At 46.8% G+C, this 25,739-nt stretch overlaps 1 protein-coding gene across 3 annotated transcripts; it reads right to left on the bottom strand.

The window, feature by feature from the left end:
- Positions 1-1,529: 1,529 nt before the first annotated feature.
- Positions 1,530-25,285, bottom strand: EEF1D (eukaryotic translation elongation factor 1 delta (guanine nucleotide exchange protein)). 3 transcript variants are annotated; one of them, XM_009697425.1, is made up of 8 exons: positions 25,257-25,285; positions 14,831-14,954; positions 12,883-12,954; positions 4,819-4,915; positions 4,448-4,551; positions 3,302-3,550; positions 2,441-2,635; positions 1,530-1,626 (listed from the first exon to the last, which is right to left on the bottom strand). In XM_009697425.1, exons 2-8 carry the CDS (start codon positions 14,948-14,950, stop codon positions 1,588-1,590), a joined length of 876 nt encoding a protein of 291 aa, XP_009695727.1. In that variant the 5' UTR covers positions 14,951-14,954; positions 25,257-25,285; the 3' UTR covers positions 1,530-1,587. The 3 variants fall into 3 exon arrangements, with proteins under 3 accessions (XP_009695727.1, XP_009695728.1, XP_009695729.1); XM_009697426.1 differs by lacking the exon at positions 12,883-12,954 and having other exon boundaries at positions 1,540-1,626; XM_009697427.1 differs by lacking the exons at positions 12,883-12,954; positions 25,257-25,285 and having other exon boundaries at positions 1,541-1,626; positions 3,302-3,478; positions 3,518-3,569; positions 4,449-4,551; positions 14,831-14,950.
- Positions 25,286-25,739: the final 454 nt, after the last annotated feature.

The following is a 25,739-nucleotide window of genomic DNA, read 5'->3' as shown; positions in this document are numbered from 1 at the left end:
CAGGGCACAGGGGACATCCCATGGCACAGCGCACCGGGGATGGCGGCACACCGGGGACACAGGGCACCGATGGCACAGGGCACGCAGGGAAGGTGGCACAGGGGACACAGGGCACAGAGGGGACACAGGGCACCAGGGATGGCGGCACACCGGGGACACAGGGATGGCGGCACATGGGACACAGGGTACCAGGGATGGTGAGACACAGGGCACCAGGTATGGTGGCACACAGGGGACACAGGGCACCAGGGATGGTGGCACATGGGACATAGGGCACACAGGGATGGTGGCACAGGGGACATCCCATGGCACAGGGCACCAAAGATGGTGGCACACAGGGGACACAGGGCACACAGGGATGGTGGCACATGGGACATAGGACACCAGGAATGGCAGCACACAGGGGACCAGGGATGGCGGCACATAGAGGACACAGGACACCCACAGCACAGGACACCAGTGATGGCGGCACACGGGACACACAGGGGAGCAGGCACATGGGACCCTGCGCACCCAGCACTGGGCACACATGGCCCCAGCTGTGCCAGCACCAGGCACGTGGGACTCTGGGCACGGTGGCACAGGGGACGAGGGACACGGCACAGCAGGCACACAGGGCTCTGGGGATGGTGGCACAGGGGACACCAGGCACAGGGGACACCGGGCAGGCAGGGCTCTGGCGATGGCAGCACGCAACACACCAGTGCAGGGGACACGGTGCACACACCCAGCACCACGCACACCAGGTGTCCCAACACCAAACACAGCACCGGTGCCACACACCAGGCAGGACAAAACACTGGTTACACCAACACCGGAGGGGCAAGGGGCAGCGGCCACAGCAGGCACCGCGTCCATCAACCCCAGCACTTTCCATCCCAACCCCAAGGGCGCACACCAGGCACAGAGCAGCCGGGCTCCAGCCATACCCAACACCCTGGGCACCTGCGCATCACGCACCGCGCGCAGCCGGGAAAGCTGGCACCGGAGTCATCGTCACTTGGTTGCCACGTACTGCCCAGGCTGCCGCTGCTGCGGTTTCGTCCAGCGCTTGCAGCACAACCCCACGGCACTTCCCATCCGGCTCAGTGTTGGCACGCTGCAACTTGAGCCCGGATCCTCTGGCATTGCGACAGACCGCGTGTGCCCACGGTCAGAAATGCCACCTCCCCTTTCCACAGCCCCGGCTCCTAACGAACCAAGCAATCGGCTGAAGTGACCTGTGCAGGGTATCAAGAGCAGCAAGGGGGAAAGAGGGAGGAAATTCAGCCCCAAACCAGTAATTCCTGGATGCTTCCTGATTTATTTTTTTTTTTGCAGAGCCTGACTGGGATCTCTACCTTGGGAAAGGTGATTGCAGACACCCTTAGCACAGCCCACTCGGACAGGATGCCGCTCAGACCTTCAATTCCCACCCAGAAACGCAGGTCACTCCTGTCTCGAGGCCTTTCCTTTTACGAAGGGAAATATCCCCAAGTCTGACAACGCATCGCTCTGGAGAAGTGACACTCGGCAGAGAAAAACACCACGCGCTCCCAATCTTGATCTTTATTCGTTACAGTTTCAGAGCGGATACAGTTTTAGGTTCTAGATCTTGTTGAAAGCAGCAATGTCAACGCTCTGCACCTGAAAGAGAACAAAAGCAGCAAGCTGGGTCACCAAGGTGTTTTCAAACACTTAAAAGCAGGGATTTCTTCAACAGCATGCCCTAGCGATGCTCAAAGAGATTAAGCACGGCCCAGGTCTCTTAGGCCAGCTCCCTGGCCTAAAGAGGACCTTTAAGGAATGGTATTTAACGTTGCTTGCAAAATCAGTCACAACAGGACACCGCACTGTGCTAGTTACTGCACAAATCTTTAGACAGTCCGGCCTACGAAGAACATTGTATTAAGAGTTTCTAGCAACGCTAATCTTAGAGTTCCTGATTAAATATAAACAGAAGAGTAGGCAAAGAAGATCAATAAAACCCGGTATCTGGCCTGCTGCTCTCCCAGCGACAAGACTGGGAGCGTTACTGAGCCTGCGTATCACTGGCAGCGGGGGCCGGAGCTCCTGCCGTCATTTCCATGGAAGGAGGCAGGATGGGGACGGAGATATCTCGTCCAGCCCCGGCCACCACGGTTAAACATTTGTGTGCCCACCCTGGTGCTGCCCAGGTTAAGTGTAAAAAGCAGGGGTTGCCCAAAGTAACAGTCGGTGGGGGCTGGGTGAGCAGCAAAAGCCTGCAAAAACGCCTCCCCAAAATATCTGCAAGATATCTGCATCAGCCAGCCTTAAAAAAATATATATATTGCAATATACTATGCAAGTGTCTCAGCAGACACCATCAATTCCATGTGGTTTTCTTTAAAAAACCCAAGTTTGCCAAAATCCGCAAATGAACCGTAGTTAAAAGTGACCCCACAAGGTCAGGCACCCCCCAGCTGGCTGAAAGACTTACGTAGTCTTCAAACTTGGTGATCTCCTCCTCCAGGATGTCTGTCCCAACTTTGTCATCCTCCACGACGCACTGGATTTGGAGTTTCTTAATGCCGTAGCCTACTGGGACCAGTTTGGAGGCTCCCCACACCAACCCGTCCATGTGGATGGACCGGACGCACTCCTCCATCTTCGCCATGTCGGTCTCATCGTCCCACTGCAAAAGCGTGAAGTGTGAACTTTTTAGTGTTCACCCGGAGATCACCCCTCGCCCCAAGAGGTATCCAGTGACTTCAAACTCAACGCTACGCCTCTCAGTACGTTTCGGCTGATCCCAGCTGCCCTTTTCTTGGCTAATATTTTCCACAGAATTAGCCAAGCTACGTCTGACTTTGCAGCAATGCTGCACCGTGGTGTTGTTTCGATTCCTACCTACAGGCGCTGCAGATGCAAGGGGGATTCTTCCCGCAGCGACGCAACCGCTTTGGAGGGCTCGCTTTAAAGTGACTTTTACCAAAGGGCATCTCTCAGAGCGCTAGCCAGCCCAGAGCTTTTGTTCTACCACGACAACTTGACAAAGCCGGGTTTATTCCCATCTTTAAGGCATTTATTATCTACCTTTTCTTCAAAGAAAAGGGCTAGTCCTGGTCAGGGGAACCTCCGATAACAGCCCGCGCTTGCCTCGGCGCAAGGAGCAGGGCAGCAGCGCAAAGGCTGCAGTTCCCAGCTGCGATATCCCACCTCGCTCTGACCCCTTGTTTGGAAATCTGCAGGTTCTATCTTCACCGGTCCACTCGGATGCGGAAGCAGGATGATTTACAGCCTCCTGCAGCACAAGACGCACAACCTCGCCGAGGGATCTCCCCCCACTTCAGTTACTCACTGGCTTCACGTCCAGGAGGATAGAAGACTTGGCAATAAGACCCGGTTTCTTGGCCTTCTTCTCCGCGTACTGTCGCAGTCTCTCCTCCCGGACTTTGGCAGCTTCTTGGTCTTCTTCTTCATCGTCACTACCAAAAAGGTCGATGTCATCATCGTCATCTTCCTCTGCAGCAGCTGGCTCAGCTTTCTTTGCCGGTGAAGCAGATGGGAGCTCCACCTTCTTGGAGGGAACGCTGAACGGTTCCACTTTCTTCATTGGGGTGACGTGCGTTCAAGTTTGCGTTAAGGAAAAAGGGGAGAAGATTAACCTGAAGGTGAATGACAGCAGCACGCAAGAGAAGCTCAGGAACAGAAGTCTACATTGCTCACGGCAGTGAACACGGCCTGCACCATGTCATTCGTATGAAGAATCAGCTATCGGCCATCAAAATAGGATGTTTGACCAGACGGACCTTTGAACTGGTCCAGCACGGCCGTACTTATATTCCTAGAGTGAAAACCACAACGTAGCCAAGAGCTGATCCTTCTCCTACGGCCTCAGGATACCCAGGCCGTAAAAGTCCGAGTGGGATAGCAGCTGGGAACGCAACCAAGCGTCTTCCCTTCGCATGAGGGGGGGCCTACGCATTCTGTAGGCTTACCGCAGAGCCCACCACCAGCACCGCTGGTAGCGCATCTTCCAACCTGCACCAAGAATCGATCGAATTGGTGCCACGCATTCAGCCATAGAGCTTTCTCTTAAATACATTCTTATAGGGGATATTTGTTTAAAAAAAGCATCACCAATTCTGCTTATTTATTGTAACAAAGTGGCATTCTGCCTGGTGCGTGCCAAGGAACTCACAGCACCATGGGCTAAATCCTAATCAAGTACATATTAACTCCAAACTTCCAGATATCGGCACCAGCTCTCCCTAGCTGAAGTCTCTAACGTAGCTTCTTTGCTGGCCTTAGGGCAGAACATTCCTCTCTACGTGTACTATTCGGGAAAGATGATGAGGCAGCTGCCAAAACTGCTGGAAAGGCTGCAAACTCATCCTAACCACGAGCATTTCTCCATCCTCAGTAGACAGCCAGGAGATCACGGAAATAACGTGGCACTTTGTGACTGTGAAGCATTCGAGAACAGCACTTTGCCAAGGCTCACCTGGGTTGGAGGAACCGGTGAGGGCTGGTGGGAGGTAGATGACTTCTCCAGAGCATTCAGGCGGCTTTCCAACTTGAAGATGGCCATCTGAAGGTCTGCAACAACTGCAAGAAGAGGGGAAGGGGAAAAAAAAACCAACCAAATCTTATCTTGTAGGCTCTGCATCAGCTCTCAAGTCAGGACAAATTTGCTTCTGCTCAAAGCGAGCTTTAAAAACACCAGTTGACCCAGCCAGAGGGAAGCCTGCAAAGCTCTGATCGAGACACTGGCACATGCTCACCTGGCAACAGACAAAGTCAGTAAGGGCTACACCCCGCTGAAGCAGGACCCCATCCACTTTTGCTTTCTTGCCAGAAGATTCTCCTACTTACCACTGCGAAGGTTTTGATTTTCTACCTCCAGGTGAGAAATTCTGGAAAGGAGTTCATTTTGGTCACCGCCAGGCCCAGAAGAGGTTGTGCTTGCACTCTGCAACAAGGAAAACCGAGATGAAACAAATCTGTTCCCCTACTCCCAGGTTCAGTGGTTCAGTGAAGCAAAGCAGAGTCATGCCTTCAAGGAAGAAGAAAATTTGAGAGCTAATCTAAGAACAAGGACATTTTCTCTAAAGGCTTTATAAAAAGAATATACTAGCTCTATAGGATGAAGCATGGAACGTTACCTCGGGAAATTTCAGCTGGCACTGATGAGCAAAGGATAAAGTCATTCTTTGCAGTCTCAGATCACAGACTACCACTGAACACACAAAAAGTTTTGAAAGTTTTACGCTAAACCCCTTAAGCGGGGCAGCTGGTCTCCTCTTACAGACAAACTGAGGCACGGAGCACAGAAGTGACCTGCCTAACGTCACACAGCGAGTCACTGTCAAAGCTGGAAAGAGATCCCGGCATTTCTGTACTCCCACCTTCCCCGGTCCAGCCTTTAATTCCTCTCAGAACAACGTAAACTTACTTTAACACATCCTGAGGGAGCAATTATACCAATCTGGCTTCAAAAGTATTTGTTTTAACAGCAAAAAAAGAGCTTCCATGGTTTTTAAGGAGGCCCTTATCTATAAATTCAAATCGGCAAAGGGAAAGTAACAGGCCTTCACACTTTGCTTTAATTGTCATTTGTAACAACAGAAGTAATTTACACCCTTGAAGTGCACCTCGCATATAATTATGTGCTTCTCAGTTGCAGTTGACACGCTGCTGAGATCTCAGCAGTCACTTAAGATGGAGAGAGGGTAATACAGGGGTTAAGATGAAGAATATGTGGCACATGAAAAGCAGGTCCAGGAGATTCCTGGCCCTGGGAAACACACGGAGCAGCACAAGCTGCTCCTAGCAGGAAGGTCAAAGAAACCCTTCTCCACCCACCCAAAAAGAGGCAGGGGCCAGAGGTCAAAAGCACCACAAAAATCAATCTCCGACGCAGCCTTTGCAGTAGATGCAGGCTCAGGAACGCGAGCGCAGATCTGCAAGTCCCTGGAAATCAAGCTGGGAGACCTAAACGCCCTGCTAGAAGGTCCTATCACATAGGGTGAGCTACGGCCACGCGCCAAAGGACAAACGTTTCTCATCGTAAGGAAGGAGAGCTTGGTCCATCTCTCCCAGACAGGGCTGTCCTTGCCCTACAAGGTCCTCTCAAATCACACCACCAGCTCCATCCATGCGCAGGTGACTTACAGTTGAGCGGCCCGATTGCCTCTTGTGACGGGCAGAAGGAGCTTCTTTGCTACGGGGAGCTGTCTTCTGCTGCAAAGGGCAAAAGGTTTGGGGGATGTTTGGTTCAACACGGAAGATAGAAAAGGATTTCACTCATGCTGGAAGAGGCAGTTGAGGCGCAGGAAGCAGATCCACATGCAGGACAAATCGTTAAGTGACAAGATACAGCCTCACACCAACGACACACCAAACAAAGCCTGCACAGAAACATTGATCCATGAACTCTGCCATCTTCTTGTTAAACATCTCGGTGCCTGCAGCAAGGTCACGCAGCTGGGTGGCAGAACTAGACTGAGACGTCTAGAGCGTGGTCTCAGTCATCTCCCCATCTGTAAAATCAGAGGTGAAGCAGGGGCACGCGTTACTGCCGCACGCACCACGGTCTCCGCTAGCTCTCCTGTCATTAGATAAAAACCTAATGCCTGACAGATGCAGAAACACACGCAAAGTTACCAAAACTCTTAATAAATCCCCAATAACCACTAACGCATGTCTCCTGGAGAGGAGTAGAACAACAAACCAACTTGGGGAGACCCCTGCATGGGCTTCCATCCTCACACGCACCACTGAGAACAGAGGCCGCTAGCCACAGTGGGCTCATCACACCAGGCTAGTCCTTAGCCTTATGCACCCAGGGCAAAAATTAAAGCTCAGGTGAACTCATTGCCTGACCTCTCCCTGTTCTAGTTACACCATCAGGGCCAAGGTCTAAGTTAATTCAGTGAAAAGTGAATTCTGGCAATAGCCACATCGATCCTCACCCCTTGAAAAAGCACTTCTTGTTTAGACTCATGATCAAACAGAGGAGCTGTGTCACCTGCAAAGAGATAACGCAGCTGGGTGTTTTTTTTTTTTTCCCAAAAGCAGCCTGCTGATTCAGCTAAGCTGCAAGCACCACAGATATTCGGCAGCTTGAAGCCTCGGTCACATTTTCAAGCCAAATACTGAAACATTTCAGCAGGCTCTGCGCTTGCCCTGGCGACTGGCTATCCTGCACACGACACTGGATGTTCAAGACGCTGCAAGATGGCTACGCCTATTCGATGCTGCAGAAAAATCCCCTTTTAAACCCTGGCTTTCAGCTTTAGCAGAAGCGTTTGCCACAGAAGCCAGCTATGCCTTCACATTTCTCTTCCCTGCTAGTAATAACCCCTCAAAAATGAGAAATCTAAATTGAGGCAGTGCCATCTACCTTTACACTTGTCAGCTGCCATCCTGGAGTCTCACACAGAATGTGGTCAGCGCTGCTCCTCCCTGTAGTCCCGCAGGAAAAACATCTACAGCTTGGCAGGAGGCCTCCAGCTCAAGATAAACCTGCCAGCCTTCTGTGGTTGCGTCATTTACAGGAAGAGTTTGAGAAAATCATGGCCATTTTCCCCAAAAAGGGTGTAGTTATGGCTTGCAAGAGCAAGGTGAGAGGACTTTGAAACACTCTGCTCTGCATGAAGATTTCTCAACAAGGAAGAGCATGGAAAAAGTGACATTTTGTTATTTCAGCAGACCTTTTAAGTAGTACAAAACATTAGGATACAAACCTAGCTGTATAGTGTTGTCAGGTGCTGTTTGTCAAGGTGTGCGTAGCACCCGGGGAATGGCACAGAGCCTAAAGCACAGCTCTACAACACACAAATTCCTTCCCTTTTCACCCTTCCTTCGCCAGCTTACATTGAGCCTGCAGGTGAAACGACATTAAGGTTGCAAATACAGATAACGAAGCCCAGAGGAGAGGCAGCATTCTCAGTGGGGCTTTTAAGTACGCGCCTGCCCATCAGTATGGAGTCACACAGCTGGCACAGGCACTCGAGGAGCTGCAGCACAGATATCTGGGTAGCATGGTGGGGAGTTCTCACCTCTGGGATTTTCGCAGCTGCCAGTTGCTAATGAGGTCTCTGCAGAAATGGCAAGATTAATTAACAACCTGGATGCACTTACAGGTTAAACATCCACCAAATTAATGCAAATAGTTCAGTGTTGTGCACCTGGATGAACGGATTCAGCATATTACATACACTAAGCTAATCCTAACCAGGATTCACTTGCTCCTCCATGCTGTATTTTTCACCCCTGTTTAAAAGGGAGGTTTACAACACGAAGGGGGCTCACAGCGCTCCCAGACACGGCACAGGAAAGCATTTCAAGTCAACACCTGAGGAATTCAGACATTATTTGTTAGTCCTGGGCAATCCCAGGGCAGGGTGAGCCTGAGCACAGCCATCTGTTGCTGGCAAGAAAAGAGGGTTGCCTGCCCCAAGCTCAAGCAAACAAGGGATTAAAAGGTCTTCACAAACTGGGCCGGTCATTCTTTGGGAACCTATAACCTTCATAAAGCACAGTGCAAAAGGCACAACGTCGAAGCAAGCGCCCAATTCTGGGAGGTGGTCAAGCCACACGTTCAGAAATTGTGGAAAAGTTGCCTTTATGAGACTGTGGGCTCTCCCCTGAGGTGAGGATGTTTCAAGCTTTTAGAGATGTGGTCACCAACCTAAGCTACACCCTGCTTCCAGGGTGTTTTTGTCTCTGCACAGCCAAGCACTATTTCCTCTTCTGACTCAGCTGTGCCAAGAGGAAGCTCGACACAAGTGTTTGTGAATTTTATCAAGGGCAGGAATTCAAAATCCCAAAGGTGGGGAGTTCCAGATCATCACTTCAGCCACTTCCTGAGCACTGTCTCGTGGATGGAGCTCTTAAAACTTTTCTTTTTTCTAAGCTTAAGCCATAGTTTTTGTGCTGAACCCACATTAGTGATACACTGACCGGTGCTGCAACCGACTCAAAAATATTTTGCAGGGCAGAAGCACTCAGCAAGCCCGGAACCACACAAGGATTGCATATAAATTTAATCATCCAAGCAAATTAAAACCTTAGGACTTCTTGCTTATGAAGCGTAGAAAACAGAATCTAGCCTCAGCTTCAAAGAGCTTTCAACATCTGGCCCTCTCTAGAGTTTAAAACATACTGTAAATACCAAGAGACAAGAACACTAATGAAGAAAAAGTTGGCAACGGTTACATTTCTACATACTGGCTGAAAGCAAGCTGTCTGGACAATGACAGCTAAGAGCTCTTCCCTTGGTAAGTCAGGCCTAACTAATGGACACGGCTGGAAAGCTGGCACTTCCCTCAAGTATCTGGAGTTACCAACCCTTTTCCCTTAATTTGAGTTAACCAGTTACAAAGAACAGCACGCAGATCTCACAAGCTGTGTGACAGACATGATACATAGGTTTTTTCCAGTCTAGAGCTCCCAGAGCACTCAGAGCTTCATCCAAAAAAAATAAACTTGTGTCACACATGCAGAGATACAACACCCTTCCCCTCAGGTGGGTCTACCTGAGCTCTGGAAATACAGAAAGTTTAGCTATGGTCAGATAGACAAAACTGACCTGTGGGGAAATGATCTTGAAGAACTAGAAGAGGCTTTCCCCCAGCTAAGGCCAGCAGGATGGATTCCGCTGGTTTCCTACAGAAGGTGCGACCGTTCCCCGCGCACAGATGTGTTTCCGAATGCGGTCTCCAAACACTTGAGCAAGATCAGAGGTTTTCTGGGAACTTTTCTTGTTTGAAACCCACAGGCAGGAACGCACAAACACAGAGGCTTTGTAAGAGGGAGCTCGGGCAGAGAGGGGAATAACAGAGCTTCAGACTCCCACACCAGCCGCCTACCCAGCGAGACCCCTTTCGTTACAGCCCCCAGGGAGGGTATAAGAAGCGAGAGTTCAGTCACCAGCTCTGTTGGACTTGCTTATGATCTCAGGCAAGCTGATCCTTTCCGTGCCTCAGGTCCCCAGCTGTAAGATTTCTCACCACCTGCGGTCTCAATGCCACCAGCCGCAGTACCGCACATGTGAACAACTTTATGCCTAGGAAAGCATTAGCGATCGAGCAGATGTCAACTGGAGAGACTGTTTAAAGCAGAGATGACCATGCAAAGCGGGATGAAAGGTATGTGCAAACAAATGTTTCCAGCATCAGAGCTTTGTACCCTCCTTCAGGGTACATTGAGGGTACAAACCACTGCCTCAATCCTTGCTAACACTCATTCACACATTTCAGAACAACGCTATCCAGCTGAAGCAGATCTGAAACCAGCCTCAGCTGAATTTCACAGCAAAAGGAAGGCACTAATCTTCCATCTTCCCATCTTTTAAGAGCCAGCTCGTCATTTGCTACATCTTTAGACTGCTAATAACTCTGCATGTTCAGGTGGAAGGAAAGACTTAAATCCTGACTATAAAAACATGCTTCACTATTGTTCTGTCCATCACACAGCATAAATTTGGCTTTCTGAAACATAAAAAAAAAGTTTAAGCATGATCTAAAGTCAAGCCTGCTTTATACCACGGCTGTCCAAAATTAAAGGTGATCCTTCAGAAATGCAAGCTACAAAAGCTGATGTTTCAGACTCGTTTCTCAACAGCTCAGTCTTTCCAAGTCACACATTAACACAGAAGACTTGACCATGGTTTACGGCTTCAGGTTCCAGGGCAGAGATGTGGCAATGTGCGGAAAAACTGGAAAGGTGAGCTCTCCAGGGTATCGTATAAGCTGAGGAAACGCACCACCAGTTATTACAAAACAGAAAGGAGGAGGTCACTCTTGCCATGTGCTCTGCTTGTCCAAGCAACTGTGTATTTTGGAAGCAGAATGGCAGCTAGAAATTAGATAAATTACAGAGTGCCCCTGACAGCAATGCAGATTAGGGTGCACAATGCTTCCCCTAATGCAGTAACACAACGCTTTTATCTACAAGCCTTCAACGGAGAGTCCCAATCCACTTTTTGCGACGCCCCAGATGCCAGTTTTAAGGCCCTATGGCTCAGTCCTGACCTTAAATCTTCAAGCCCACCAACCTTTCTTCACAGGAACAAAGAAAATCCAGCAGATGAATGTTTTTATATTCAGCACTAACTCCAACAAGTGCCACAGGGGTGAAAAGGACTTTATATTCTCAAATTTCTGTTCTGGCTTTGGTCTGGTGCTTTGCCAGTTCTCCCAGTCTTCCCTATGACAGGACGTGGACAATCCAAACTCACATAAAGCAGCTCTCTGACAGGAGTCACAGGTCAGGGCAAGAAATTCCTCATCTTTGGCAAACCACAGACCATTCTGCAAAATGAGAAGATGCCTTCAGGGCAGACCAGCAGCACTGCCAGGTGATTTGTATTTAGGTTTCCTGTCCCTACTCACCACATCCAGCCTCTGCTCCTGGAAGTAAGCAGGTCTTGGAGAAAGCAGCTGATGCTAGACCTTGCCCAGTTGGAAAAAGTCTTTCCAAAGTCATTTAACACCATGCAAAAAGTTCTCCAACCCTGTCTGGGATGGGGACTCATTTCCCCACGTATTTGCCTTACTAAAGTCCAAACTAAAAGTCTTCAGCAGGGGGTGATAGTCTCCACTCAAAGCCCAAACGTGTTACTTCAGATCTCAACTTAAATGAGCCAGTTCAGGAAAATCGTCTCTAAGCTGTCGGCTGACATACTGATGCTGAAATAAGAAACTAGCATTAGAAAACATCCAAGTATTTTCCTCCTCAACAAGTTTTGGTTTATTTTTAATACTACTCAGACATCCCAACTTTCCATGCTGTATTCAAGCTGTATTCAGGGTCGCTGAATCTAACCAACACAAATTTAATCCTTTCATCAAATTTGCCCTGCTCTTCCTGCATCTACTTCCAAGTTTCCAGTGCGGTACTGAGTATCTTGGATGGCTCACATGAGCGGCTGCAGAAGTTGCTTTTGTGGTGTGGAGTTCAACAGGCAGAGCGAGACCACCATGGGGAAAGCAATTAGCCTAATTCCTTCGCATTCACCCTAAATGTATGGCTCCTTTCTGCTTGTGTTGAGGAGGAATATGAAATATTCCCCTTGTGAAAGGCTCGATTCCCTGTTATTGTACTGATCTAGATAGAAACTGAGGGTGTTACATACCCCAAAGAGGGAGTTATGAGGCCAAATCAGTCTAAAGGATGGATACCCTCAGATGGAAGATGTGTGCAAGTATGTAGTAGTCCCACTGCAGAGGTAAGAAATCAAGACACATGGGCTGTATTCTGTGAATTTTCTTCACCCATGAAACCAGCCCACTTATTAAGATCTCAGCTTCCTCTCGAAAAATTAAAGAGTTTTTAACGGTGCTGGCTGTACATGTCAGCAAAAAAACACCTCCAGAAAGGAGGTTACTGAACTTCTACAGGATGGTCCAGCCTTAGAGCTAGCAGCCAAGCTGAATTCCCTAGATGCAGCAGATGGAAGAGAGCATTTTTTTGCACATACCCTAACCGAAAGCAAAACAGGAAAGAGAAGGTGGCAGCTCAGTGTACCCCAAGAGAGACATACAGACTCCCCCTGGCAGCTCAGTGCTTTGCTACCCAGCCAGGTTATTTTCACAGTGACTCGGAACCTGTTAGATAAGACTTGTGGGAACATTCCACCAGGAGAAAGAAAAGAAATGCACAGTTGAAGAATTTTAACCCGAATTCAGTTAGTTTTAAAAAGCACTGCAAGCTAGCAAGCGGGTAAGCAGCATGCACTCTAGTAGCAACGGTGCTCTTGATCAGATGGAGCTACGCTGGTGGTACACAGCGCTGCACACCTTAGTCTTCTCCTCTAACTTAAAAATAAGAAGCCACACAATCTATGAAGTGGTCACAGCGGAGTTCTGTGAGATGCACCACAGCTAAAAATGGTTGCAGGTAGCCAGCTGGTGAGAGAGCTTGGGTACTCACTCCGGCCAGCGATTTCTGGATATTCTCCCTGGCTCTGGCAATGTCGCGTAGGATCGTGCTGGCTCCGTTCTCCTGCAAACAGTGCAGAAAGAACCAAGATTTTTTTTAAAAACTATATGAAACATCGGAAACTGGTCAGGGAAGTTTAAAAAAAAAAAAAGGGGGGGGGGTTAGAGTCGGGGGGGGTTAGAGTCGGGGAGGGTTCCTTCCAATGATTCAGCAAGTATTGCAAAATTAGCTGCAAGAAGGATTGGTTCTAAATCAAGCAGCACCGACTGCAAATCCTGGTCACATCAGGCCACGTGTCCAGAAGATCATCCAGTCAAAAGCTTTTAAATCCTTTATTATGACCCTGAGCGGTCTGGATAGCTGCCAGCCAGGCAGAGGGTTGGAGTCACTTCAGTAGTCCGAGATCTATCCTTAGGCAGCCCTTTTTCCTACTGTCACCTGTCACTGTATTCAGGCAAGCGACAGCCCTCACTGAAGTCCTCTATTCAGAGAGGTATGACCCAGAGTACGGCAGAACAGGATTCCCCCACCCCCTCCATGTTGCTGCTGCCACGCTTTAGCCTGGATTTGAAGATTCCCTTCCTAGTGCCCAAATTCAGTTTCCGTGATCCATTCACTCCTTGTCTCTCCCAGACTGCCACCCCCACACGCAAGATCTGAGACATGAAACTGCCCACAAGCCCAAAACCCCACGTCAAATAGACCCCAGAAGGGCAGCAGCCTGGACACGTTCACGTGGATACCACTTCCAGGTTGCAGGAAGGTTTTAAGGAGCGTGGATCTTTTTCCTTAGCAGAGAAGTGGCCAATAAACCGCTGCAGAATCTCCCCCAGAGCCTTCACACCACCTCTCAAAAGGCAGATCTTCACTGGAAGCTCTTCACGTGGCATGAAACAGTCTAACTGCTCTAAGAGCACTGCAGAGGTTTGCACTTTAACATCTGCTTCAAGCACTTATCTACAGCTTCTAATTTTTATGCACATGTCCTTGGTGCTGTGCACACCGCTATGCTAGCACGGGCAGGAGGAACAGACAGAGTGTGCCTAGAAGCTATTACTGAAGCAAAAAGCTTCCCCTTATACACTCGCAAGACACTCATTTAAAACTCTGAGCAGCTTTCTACATAACCAACCAAATGCAGAAGCAGTTAACAGCTCTTTACGTGGCAGGAAGAGGCTACAATAGCTCTGTACCTTTAAATAGTAATAATTTCAGCCTAATATTTAAGCTTGAACTACTTCAGCTTAGGTGTGCTGCAGCAGCAGCACCATGCTTCCCCCAGCTCACCAGTACTGTGATGCCATCTCCTGCAGAAGCACACCGAATATTTCAAGGGGTATAAAGAGAGGAACATAATTCCTGGTCTCTTTGGAGCCATGGTGCCTCTCTTCAAACATCAAGAATATCTTGTATACCTAGTATATACCCCTTGCCAAGGAAAGCTTAGTTGCTTCAAAATGGCAGCTAAGCAGCATCTTCCCTGGTTGAATGGGGACAGGTCAATTCTTGGCACAGCGTATCACCCGGTCCAGTCAACAGAACCATAGCCCTCGGGGCTTACAGCTCAAACTGTGCCCCCGTTAGATCACAGATAGCTTTTGCGCCCTGCTACAGCTGCCTGAAAAAATTAAGAGTAACTGCTGCAACCTGTAATCGGTTCACCTGTTGTTACAAGGGCATCTGATCTCCCAGTACGCTGGTTGTACGGGAGAAATTCTTCACAGTCCACAGAAGATGGTCTTTCAAAAGGCAAAAGGGGTCATAACTGGGGGTAGGCTTAGAGAGCTCCAGAGAATACTCGCACACTTGGAAAAAGCAGTACCAAGAGCGGAAATAATACAAAAGTGCACATCCTGGTGGATCATGTCCTTTTGCCTGTTCTGCGCTAGCTCTTAAAGCTCCAGCACTCCGCTAAACCCCATCTGAGAATGAGCATTACCTGCTGGTGCGAAGAGCTGCTAACTGGCCCGTTCATCTGCTCGTAGTATCTTCTCTCAGCATCATCATACTTGTATTTCTCAAACCAGATCTTCTCATGCATAAAGTAGTCGACTGCCATTTTTCTGCAGAAAGGAAAAAAAAACGCCACACAACCAAAGTGAGTTTCTGGACGTACTTAAGGTTAGCAACTTACAATGAGCTTGTCAGAAGTGCTTTTTCTTCCCCCATAGAGCTGTGCCTGCTGCTCTCTGCTTGGTTGTTTCCCCTCCAGTGGAAAGCTTTAAGTAAACAGGATCCTATTAAGAAAGCAGGGCAGTCTAATCACCCGCCCGTCTGTCTGGCCTGACCTGCATTTAGTGACACACCACCAAGTGGGGACAGAATAAATCAGCTCATCTGTACCTTCTTCCACAAAAAAAAAAACCTTTCAGAGCAGGATTTTCTAGATCATGCTAGACGCATGGGAATCTGCTGCTAAGAAAGAATCTTGTGTACGAGAATTAAAAGGGAATAATGCCTGGCCACAGTGAAACCAAAGACTGGAGAATACGCAGCTCCAAGCAGCACGTGCCACGCTACAGCGTGCCAACGAGGGAGCGCTCTGTATGCGACAGGCAACTCCCAACACTACGGCTCACAAATTTATATGCATTTCAGTCTTCCTTGAACACAACTCAACTGTGTTGACAGCAACTGTTGGTTGTCTTAGGCTAGTACATGTCTCTACCTGGTCATGCCATGCTTCACGAGGTGCACCATTGAATCTTCCTGTAAGGAACAGCCTGCACAGCGTACCGCCTGACACTAACAGCAATCAGCCTCCAGGAATCCAGATACCCACACAATTTACAACGGCACCACAGGTAACTGCACACATGTCCTTTTGGAAGCTGCTGCAACTGTTTAAAAATTGAAATCATCAGCAATGCAACACTTGCAAGGGACAGACATCTGTCGCTACGCGGAGGAACAGCATAAAACACCCGAACACTGCTGTGAAATGCTGTTATTTTTCTTCAGTGCAGCAGCTTCCAAAGGTTGTTTCATTTCTTAACTCGAAGGCAAATGATGGAGCCCTTGCAACAGTAAGAGAAGAGGATGTGCCTTTATTTCATGCCAGGGGACAGCTGTCAGTTTGGGGAGGTGGCAAGAGCGGGGATAGAGCATCACAACAAAACCGCACCGTTACCAGGTTCCACTACACAACGCAGAGAGAGCAGCTAATAGCAACCCACAGACCCTTTCCATTTCAGCTCAAAACCCCACAGCTCTCCAGTAAAACAGCTCCACGGAAGCCAACAGATGAGTCTTCTGTAAAACAAGCACCTTTCTCGCCTACCTGTTCAGACCAGTCCAGAGGCCACCATACCATACAGGTCCTCTACATTCTCAGCACTCAAACTTCCAAGACCCTGCTTGAGCTGCCAACCAGTATTATTCATAGAGAATCCCAGTTACAGACAAACTTACACCATCTATTTCACAATGACACCTGGATTTTCCTGGGAAAGGCTGAAAGGCACAACCAAATATCTAGTTCTGTCCAACTAAAGAGAAAATTATCCCAAATAGGACAGGGTGAAAAGTGTGTGTGCTCTAAAGCTTGTCTGTAACCCTCTACATCACTTGATGTAAAGATCTGAAAACCTTTACAACAAATCCTAACAAACTCAAGGATCAGAAATGTCAGAAATAAGGAATGATGCTCCAAGAGCCTTTTTTCCAAGAACATCAGTCTCTACCTTAGCAGTGCAAAATAACATCTAAGCAGTGGCTTTCGGACAGGCTCCCGGGGCACCACAGCCCTCCGTGCAGCCAACTTCAGGGTTCACCCAGTCACAAGGTAAAAGCACATATTTAACACAGAAAGCATGGTATCGTACTGTGCCTCATTCGGGACTTTAAAAGGAAGTCTTTAAATGTTTCTGTCTGTAAACTGATTTATAACTGCAAGTTACAATTATGAAGGTCATCTACAATTTGAGAATGAGCTCTTCCTGCCCAGTTACATCCAGGCACATCAAGCGAGCCGCAGTCCTGCTAGCCCTCTCCCAAAATTAACAGCAGCTTCCAGACTGAACAGTCTAACCACCTTCTCCCTCAAAAAAACTACAGCACACGTTCTCACCGGACTGATGCCCTAGATTGTATTTTACTGTCATCCCCAAGCCTTCTTCAAGCTGGATACTGGTAGTGATGCTCAAACGTAGTCACCTCTCACACGTAACTCAACGACTAGGCCATGGGCTCAGCAGAATTGGGGATAACCGCTTCTCTGAAGGACCTTGTGGCATTTTTAACAGAAATACACAGCAAACAGCCACCATTTTAACCTCTCAGATTCAAAGACAAAACATTGCATCTTCTGCATTTTTAAACCACGTGATTACTCCCCTCCAACTTCTCACTTTTGTAACTTTTTGTATGTAATAGGAATACAGAAAGGGGCATGGGCCTAGGTTCTCCCCATGTAAAAAGGGGGTCAAACCTTAGCTCACCAGCCCTGACTTTAAATGCTTAACCTCTGACACCACACAAATACTACCTTTAGCCACCAGGACTCATCAGAAGGGAGCTCCTTGAAGGAGTTTCCCCCAGTTATCCCACCCGCAAACAGGCTCCCTGGCTCAGGAGCAGCACGCACGCTTGGTCCTGCAGACAGAAAGGACACCCGTCTTCTTACACATGCAAATTCTTTCAGCTCAATCCTGACCCGGCGGTTTTGCATGTGTGAGTGTTACCCCAGAATAAATTTCTCCTACTTCGTTTCTGGCGCAGGTACGCTTGAAGCATAAGCAGCTGGTTGGGAAGGTTTTACTACTGCGGATTCCTGCATCTCCGTACTCTCTCCTGTTCTTGAGATTTTGAGAGCCTTGGCTGCATAGTATCGTGACTCTGCGCTGTCATATGTCGGCTTATTAAGCCACACAGTTTCGCTGTCCTTGTGCAGAAAAAAGCAGGTAGGCGGAGGTTGCTCAGCGTGACTGGGAAGCAGAGAGTTGGTGGCGATCTCCACGTGTTTGATGTCCGTTTGCTTTCCAAGGCTGTGGTTGGTCTTCCTGTCCTCGCGGTGGTTCTTCAATGCTTCGGGGCGCTCGCGTTGCTGCTGCCTGACTTTGCCCGATGGATGACCGTCAAACATGTTCTCGTAGAAGCTCTTCTCGGCATCATCATAGAGAGGTTTCTCTAACCACACCTCTGACATGAGAGCCTGCAAGCTTGAAATCTGTGGCTTGCCATTTACCGTCTGGTGTACAGAGCCAGGCAAACCGGTAACGAAGGAAGCAGCAGAATCAGCAACGACGTCTGGAGCCAAGCTTGGCGTAGCAGGAGTAGGCAGGGCTGTAACATAGCCCTCATCCGGCGTTCTCAGCCCAACGTTGGCAGCATTTGACCACTCGGACGGGATGGTGAGGACATTTGGAGGAACAAAGAACTGAGATTTTTCAATAAACATCTCCTCAGCCTTATCAAAGTCAAACTTGTTGACCCAGACACCCTGAACAACATGGTGACAGGCAGAGAGACTACCATGGGAGCAAGGCAGGGTTGCTGAAAGCTTCCTCGGCTTAGGAACATCTCGGACAGCTTTTGATCTGGCCATTAAAGGGGACTGCTCAGCAGTTAGTTCAGTCTCCGGTGCTTCCTGGTTCTGACAATCCACTAATTTTTTCCTGTACAGGTTCTCAGCGTGATCATAGAGAGGCTTGTCAAACCACACGTGGTCAGCTAACAAACCAGTCAGAACAGCGTCCAGCTTTGCGGTCACATTTTTGGGTTTTGGAGAACGCTTCCGTTTCCTTTGTTTCTTTCCATTCCTTGCTCTCTTCAGGTCTCCCTTGAATTCACTTTCAACAGAGTCGTCATTGCAGACTCCGTTGACAGCCTCTACCTCCGGGCACTCCTCCGGGGCCGCAGCAGCTAGCATCGCTTCTCTTTCGTAATGCAGTCTCTCTGCTTCATCGTATTTGTGCTTGTCTACCCACACTTTTTCTACTGGGCAGGGAGGCTTCCTTGTCCTCATCTTCCAAAAAGGGGCAGCATTAAAAGATAAGCACAAATGTAGTTGCAGCAAAACTAAATAAAGGGCATGCATCAGACTTTAGTAATTTCTTAAGCCATACAAGAGCATCAAAAGCCATTATGCCATTATTATTCATGGTAAAGAGCCTAATCGTTTAGTTCAATTTTTCCTTTGTTAAAAATTTTAATGCAAAGAAATTAAACTGCCTGAACAAGTGTGATTTCTGAAGTCAAAATAACTTTCCTCCTAAAATACTTTTGCTTTTCTGACAAGTATTCTGCACATTACTATTTAAAAAATAAAGACAATGGCTGAAAGCACTTCAAATTTCACTTTTGAAGACAACTGGCATGAAGAAAAAGGACGAGGTCTTGTTCAAACCCCTGGTAATGTATAAGATATTCTTCCAAGTTAGTAGATTAGTCCTTAATTACTCGTTAGGTATTCTCAACTAGGCACTGTTTTGGGAAGACAGGCTAAAGAAAGACGCCCCAGTTCTTGAGTATCTTTAGAGGTCGTTGCGTACATCTATTTGTGTCTCGCTACTCAAAAGCCAGCAGAGGGAGCTGACTGAAAAACTATGACTCAATTTGGGTGTAAAACCCCAGTTACCGACAAACTAAGATCAACCAAGAACTGGAGATCTCATCATTAGTTCAGCTTACCTAAGAGACCTTCTACCGAAATGAAAAACATTGCATCTACTTTGTGTTTTCCTGCCCTAGTCATACTTTACTACATGAAAAAAATAATCAAGCAGCTCCTAGTACGTGTAGATTATTGGAAGTGGTATAGGAAATACCTTTCCGAGTACAGAATTTACTGTACTACTCGAGTATCTAATGAGTAGGTAACTACCTCTCTGCCAAACACTACACAGTCAGATCCCTAGAGTTAAAAAAAAAAAAGTCTGACACGAAGCACCTGTAAGCCAGCTCTCTCTTTAGCTACCGACAGCTGCAAGTTTTAGAGCTACAAATTTATCTGTGACAGGTTGTCAAATAAAATTCACATACAGCTGAAATATCCTCCAGACTTCAGCCGACAGCTCGTGGTTCCAACCCTTCCTGGAAGGTTTTACAAGCCTTCAAGTCTGGGGCTTGACAGACCAGTAAAAACAATAAACTATTATTACAAGTAAACACTTTTGCCTTTTAAAACTTTCAATTTCTATAGTTTAAAATGTTAAAGCAATGGAATACTGTATTTCAATTGTAAAAATTACTAGGAAAAGCAAAAGTAGATCTTTCTTTTTCTTACTGGAGTTGTGAAACTGCTCCTCCTCCAGCTGCTGAAAACACTGCGATACAGCTAAAACCATTTAAAAACATTTAAATTGAAACTATATATTTGAAGTCTCTCTTTTACTTTACACTCTTCTCTTGCATTTTACAGCAGTTACGGAGCAATAAAACACTTCTTACTACAGACAACTAGAAACACACCAGTGCTTTCAATAAACATTAATCTAGCACAGGCATTGTAAGGTAGGAGCAATGCTATGAGCAAGCAGTAACTCAGGTTTGCTCATCAGGATAAGCTCTGCTACTACAGGTCCCACAGCGTTATCATCATGCAGTGAAAAATGACATCACGTACATCGTGCAGACAGAAGACATGCCACTAAAGAGACTGCACAAGTTATTTTGGGTTATCCCAAGGGGGAAAAAAAAAAATCATAGTCTATAGCCCGCAAGGAGATCCTTTATCAAGAACACTTCATTAACCCAATGCAGGTGGTGTTATACTCAGAGGTTACAACCTAAACTATCTCAGGAAGAATCTCGTCTCTAGTGGGTGTAACAAGAAACCCAGACATGACTCAATACAGCTCCAACTGTCACACCTTTAAATATTTAATTTGCATTACAGCTATTAACATTTCACATAGAAAGAGCATGACCATTTGACAAAAACAAAATTAAAATTTGGGGTTTAGATTTTTTTTTTAATTATAGGTGATTTTGCTCAAGTCCCTTAAGCAAACAGCTTGAAGCACTGGAGTTACAGCCCCCCATATTGCTCATCTCGGAGATGAGGGGCAGCACTGAGGGCTTCAATTATCAGCATGTTCTCTCAAATCAAAGAACCATCTTGAATCTAAGTGAGACACGGCTGATTTTAATCAATAAACCTCTAAAGGTACACTTATTTCCAGTGGAAATCAGAAAACTGTGCAATAATCTGTCTAGTAAGAAGTATCAGATCAGTGCCTGTAGTCACTTGATTTTCCAGAAAGTGCAAAAACCACACAACAACTAGAGAGTACTTACTTTTTTAGCTCCTATGACAGCATTAAGAAAAAAGATAAAGTTAGAGAAAGTTTCAAATTCTAGGGATGCAGCAGCTAGTCAGCAAGGACACAGAATGACAAAAGCCAAATGTATTATCATATAGTTAACTTCCCCCATACGTAATACATTTAAACTTGCAGCTGATTTACTCTCCAGAACTGCATTATCTTCACGAACCAACACCACAGACACTCAGTTACTTTCAATTTTAAAGAACAAGCAATAAAAATATACATCTCCAAAAGGATCTACCCATCATGACCGGGAATCAGCCAGAGGGACTCCCAACCTGCCATACCAATACTGCTGGCGCAAAAGTCAAGCTAAGATTTACCCAGTTTCAGGTAACTAAACACCAATAGCAAATTCTTTCAAGAACACTGAAAATACAACAATTATAACATCAAATAATGAATTCACATGATTGTAGTTATTTCTACCAGAAGTTAGCAATCTGTACAACATTCTGTGAAGGAGGCAGAAATAAAACACTAGCACCAATACTCGGCCTACTAATTTTTCAGGAGAAGCATCAATGCAACATGTGAAAGCTCGCAGTAGAATTTAAGACTGACACTAGGCTACACCCATAAAGCCTGAAGAGACACAGCTTCTCAGGTCACTAATTCAACATTACACATAAAAAAGGGGATTTCTGCAAGGAAGTAACACAAACCCCCAAGCCAAAGTGACCACAAATGTTCCCCACCAAATCTGGCTCACAGGAATTCAAGTGTTGCTTTAACAAAGATTATTACCAGGCAAAAATCTTCGTAAAGGCAATTTACCACAATAAGTAGCAACGCCATTTTCCAAAAACAAGTCCAAGATACTTGCAGTACCTATTTGTTTCCATGAGGGGCCAAAACTTAGGTGTAGTTACGATAAAGACCAGATTTTCAATGAAGTAAAGTTTACCAACACGAAAAAAAAAAAATTTAAAAAAAGTCATTTCTACCCTGTGTTCCCAAGTTTTCCCAACGGAACCTGGGAAAACGTATTTATAATGATTTTAATTACACAAACCATCACCTCAGCTGGTGCAGCCTGATGAGTGATTATGAGCTGCAGACTATAAAAACCAGACCAGAGCACTACCAGTTCTCCCAGCAAACAAATTTACTCCAGACAAGACACAAGCTCACACTCCTACTTGAGCCAAGCCTGCTAAATCACAGTACGATGAGTGAAGGGAGTATACCTCATCTGACAAAGTCTGGAGGGACAAATTCACCTCTTCAGAGGTTCTGGAAGAAATTTAAACTGACTTGGGACCTCTTAAGAGCCTGCACCATATGTCACGCTGCTCGCAGTCTGGTCTGAGGCAGCGAAGATTTACCACCGCCCCAAACCACAGCCTGAGCAGTTGTTTCATCGCTTTCCGCCTGGTATTCTCAACCGCCCACTTCACCTCCTCAAACAGGAAGGTTAAAACAATTAAAAGAACACGTTACAGTTTTATGAACACTTTCCACTGGCAAAAATCAGAGCACAGAAACTAGATCTGAGTTAGAGATGCATCAATCTACATTTAAAGTGAAGTCAGGTGACATGAACAGTTAAGCTCGGGTCTGTCCCTCAAACCCCTCCTGAGACCCCATTCGTCCGCTGCCTAGTAACATTTTCAGAAGTAAAGCAGTTTTTCATTTAACTAGTATTTTTTTTTAGCACGAAGAAATTTAACACTTTGAGACAGAGGCAGCAAACTTTATAAAAAGTGTTTAAGAAACATAAATCTGTGAGTTGAGTAGAAAAAAATGTAAGGGCTCTTACTGCATGCCCCACTCCAGTGTTCCCAGGACAATTTTGCTTTTCCAGTCACAGCGCAGACAATTTATCGACTGTTTTACAAAGCATGAAGCCACTGGAAAGGCAAATGCTATTATTAATCTTTACCGATGTCAAATAATCAAATACTCCCAAGTAACAAAAAAAATCACAAGTCAATGTTTAGGCCTCCCATGGACTGCTAAAGAGAGCTTACAAAAACAAGAAAGAATTTTTAATTATGGCTACTGCTTCAGAGCTTTGGGCTTGCTGTTGTCTTGTCCTCACATCCTGGGTATTTCAAGCCAGAAAAAATCTGGGCTGTACTTCCAGCGCTGCAGGGAAATGCATAAAATTAAAAATAGGCAATGAAAAGGTCTCTATTGTTGTTCTGTTAATCCAACATAAGCTTTGGACTTCAGCTACTTGGCTGCCTTATCCCCCTAAGTCTAGCTACTTTTTAACAAGTCAGTAAAACAAAAGTGTACAATACATTACCCTAAGGCTGTAGTCAAAAAAAGAAAGTTAAGTCAACTCCTTTTATTGGTTTAATGAAAGCCACTCTTCTGTCCATGAGAAAGTTACATTTCTCCTGAATTGAGAGACCTAGAAAATAAACGCGGGTTTTCGGGGGGAGTCAGGTTATAAATACATTTGTCACAGCCTCCCGGAGACCTAAATTCCATCAGGCCCTGCACAATTTCTTGCACTGGAACGGAACTGCAATTTTAATCTCAGCTGCGTGCCAGGCTGACTTGTCGGCTCCCAACAAGGCACAGCAAGTCAGGCAGCACCATGATTCGAAAGCAGCTCTTCCAGAAATAATTCAAGTTTGATGCAGTTTAAAATATTTCCAATAGCCTTGAAAAAAGTATCTTTAGATGAGTAAGAGGAGCAAATCTCATTCGCCACTGATTTCTGGAGGGATGTGACAGCCGCTTTCCGCAAGCCATAATGAAGAAGGCAAGACTACAGACAGTTTAATTCCCTTCTTCAGAAAAGACATCAAAAATGGGCATCAGGTGGCACTGGGGTACTCCGGATGATGGTGACACAGGGCAGTTCGCTGTGGTTCGACCCCAAGAGCACCCCACGGATGCAGCCCCAAAGGCTAAGCAGGAAAATCCCGATTTCTGCAGGTCCAAGCAGCAATCAAGCCAACACGGGTTGCTCTTCCCCCAGCCCAGCACTGACAGGTTCTCACTACAGGAGATTCTATCCCAATCCTCCATCTGTGTATTTGCTTACATGTCCTGGCACAGCTGATTTTGACCAGGCCAACATGGTTATATATTTAGTGCTCTTCTCCTATCGCATGTCACACCACCCTCCCCATCAGAAGCTCCTGAACGCTCATCCCAGCCGCAGCCAGAAAAAATAAAGGCCAGAAAATCCAGAAAGGCCCCATTTGATGTCAGAGGCAGAGCAGAGAGAGGAGCAAGAAGGTTCACAGGGACCAGTCTCTTCCTTTGTACAGCCTCGGACCAGCACCTGGGCTACGCCACACTCAAGACATCTGCACTACCCACGCCTTCCTAGTGAAATGCTTCTCCTCTTCCCAAAACTGCTACTACTGCAGTCCTGCACAAAAGCGAGCACCATTTCAGCTAGAAATTTAGGCACCGGTTAGACACAGCTGCCTCATACCTACCTGTTCTACAGCAAGGGAAAGGCATCAACCCTGCCCTGCTTCCTGGTTTTTATTTTTGGTGATTCAAGAGTTAAAAGAACTGAGACTGGTTTCACACCAGAGGGTCTGATGGCCTCTTGCAGCTGAAGGGAGCAAATCCACCCCCTCCTCAACACTGGCACCGAGTCAATACAAGCAGCTAAAGCAAAAGAAAATATTAACATTTGTGTAGTATTGGGTCTTCTGCTGGTTTAACTCCCTAAACTGGCTCTCCCCCAACCCACGAGCAGCAGAGACGGTGGCTCAAAGCAGTAGGACACACAGTGAGGAGAAGGAGCACCTTCATCATAGAATTCGGGTTAGAAGGGACCTTAAAGATCATCCAGTTCTAAAACCCCTTGCCATGGGCAGGGACACTTTCCACTAGACCAAGTTGCTCAAAGCCCCATCCAACCTGGCCTCGAACACTTCCTTTGCTTTAATACAAAGCTCCACACTAACCTTTAGCCAGGGAAACAACGACTGCCAACCTTGATCACCCGAAAGCGGGATTCTTCACTCCAAGCAACAATGCCGCTGATTGCTAATGAAGAGATAATTAAGGACACAGGATATCGGCAGCAGGGAAAGACAGGAAAAAAGTCACCTTCACAAGAAAAAGCAAAATAGTTGAAAACAAACAGCTTAGGTGAAGAGAAAAAAGGCATACCTGCAAGGTCAGGGAGAAAGAGGGCACACCTAGAAAAGGAGAGGAAAGAATTACAGCTATAAGCCAAGCAAAGTTATTTTCTCTTCCATACTGAGCGCGACAGGATTGTGAACATCAGATTACAATCAATTCCAAAACATCAATGATCTAGCCGTGAAAGAACAAATCCACATTGATTTTGGTGAACACCGGGAGGGGAGGAGGGGAGGAATGACAGACTGCAGCAGCCTCAGCAACTTTAGCTACCGCTGTAATCCTTCACAAACCCCCAGAGAGCACATTCGCAGCCTCCGCACAACCACTCCTCCCCGACTCTGCCCATTTCCCAAATAGTTCTGAAGCAGATACGTCCCAAGCAAGCTGTTGTTGAAACAAAAAAGGAAAAGCAGAAAGTGCAGGATGGGCTGATGGAGGCACTGCCAAGGTTACAGAGGGACTGGGAACAGCAGGACACAGAGAGGGAGAGGTGAGATGAGCAGAGCC

The sequence above is a fragment of the Cariama cristata genome, unplaced genomic scaffold (genome assembly GCF_000690535.1).
Source record: "Cariama cristata isolate BGI_N322 unplaced genomic scaffold, ASM69053v1 scaffold18063, whole genome shotgun sequence".
Classification (NCBI taxonomy): domain Eukaryota; kingdom Metazoa; phylum Chordata; class Aves; order Cariamiformes; family Cariamidae; genus Cariama; species Cariama cristata.
This window is presented reverse-complemented; position numbering and strand designations above follow the sequence as displayed.

Excerpts from the sequence above, each read along its gene's own strand:
- EEF1D (XM_009697425.1), bottom strand. The coding sequence starts at position 14,950 with ATGGCAGTCGACTACTTTATGCATGAGAAGATCTGGTTTGAGAAATAC. Across the intron at positions 12,955-14,830 it reads GCAGCTCTTCGCACCAGCAG|GAGAACGGAGCCAGCACGAT; the intron begins GTAATGCTCATT and ends CACTGTTTGCAG. Across the intron at positions 1,627-2,440 it reads TCACCAAGTTTGAAGACTAC|GTGCAGAGCGTTGACATTGC; the intron begins GTAAGTCTTTCA and ends GTTCTCTTTCAG.